This window comes from Merops nubicus, unplaced genomic scaffold, assembly GCF_000691845.1.
Source record: "Merops nubicus isolate BGI_N331 unplaced genomic scaffold, ASM69184v1 scaffold10284, whole genome shotgun sequence".
In the NCBI taxonomy this organism is placed as follows: Eukaryota; Metazoa; Chordata; class Aves; order Coraciiformes; family Meropidae; genus Merops; species Merops nubicus.
In genome coordinates, this window is record NW_008602275.1 from 34,498 (window position 1) to 35,395 (window position 898).

The 898-nt window shown below is 46.7% G+C and overlaps 1 protein-coding gene across 1 annotated transcript in view; it reads left to right on the top strand.

Annotated features, from left to right (window-relative positions):
• Positions 1-898, top strand: part of PPP6R2 (protein phosphatase 6, regulatory subunit 2) — a gene marked incomplete at its 3' end in the record, with an annotated part of 36,136 nt that overhangs the window by 29,953 nt on the left and 5,285 nt on the right. The window contains exons 12-13 of the mRNA XM_008938306.1: positions 168-253; positions 586-666. Of these exons, the coding sequence (XP_008936554.1) occupies positions 168-253; positions 586-666 (167 nt within the window). The remainder of the gene's footprint in view (positions 1-167; positions 254-585; positions 667-898) is intronic.

Sequence of the window (898 nt, forward strand, 5' to 3'; positions counted from 1 at the left end):
TAGAAAATGATGAGTAAAACATAGCTGGCTTTGCAGAGCACTCAGATAATGCAGCATTCCTGAGCTCCTGCACAGGGCTGGCTGCTCTGAAATGTCCAGGTAGCCAGGGGGGTCAGTGACCACCTTGGACCCCTCCTCACTGAGCTGTGGTGACCTTGTTCTTGCAGAGCTCCCTGAAGATTGCAGAGGGAGGTGGGAGAGTTTTGTAGAAGAGACACTGACAGAGACAAACAGGAGGAACACAGTGGACCTGGTGAGAGCACTGATGCTGTGCATGCTGCAGATGGGCCTGCTACCTGCTGGGCTGCCTTTAAGTAAAAAAAACCCTGATATTACTGGTTTTTTTACTTCTTTTGCTTGTTTTTATGATTTTTCAAAAGCAGAGTGTTAATATAGAGCATACTCTTTATAGTTCTTCAGCAGCAGCAGCAGCTCTGATGCATGTTGGTGAACTCCAGTCCACGTTTCTCTGTTACTCATTGGGACAGTTTCTGTCTCCTGGGGAGTTTGCTCTTTGATTCTTGTGTGGAACAGGAGTGGAGCTTTCTTAGCTTTCACTTGTGCTTCTTTTTTGTGTGTTATCAGGTGAGCACTCACCATTTGCACTCCTCCAGTGAGGATGAAGACATTGAGAGTGCTTTTCCCAATGAACTTTCTCTCCAACAGGTGAGTTGACAACACCCTCTTCAATATTCCTGGGAAATCTGCTTCTCTGGTTCACCTTTAATCCATCCTTGTATAGAGCAGCTTCCTAAATTGCACTGAGTGTGTTGAGCTCTTTTGTGTTTTTCCAGCATAGACCCATAGAGTCACAGAATCATTTTGGTTGGAAGAAACCTTTCAGATGGAGTCCAGCCATTCCCCCAGCCCTGCCAGGTCCCCAGTCCTCATGTCCCTC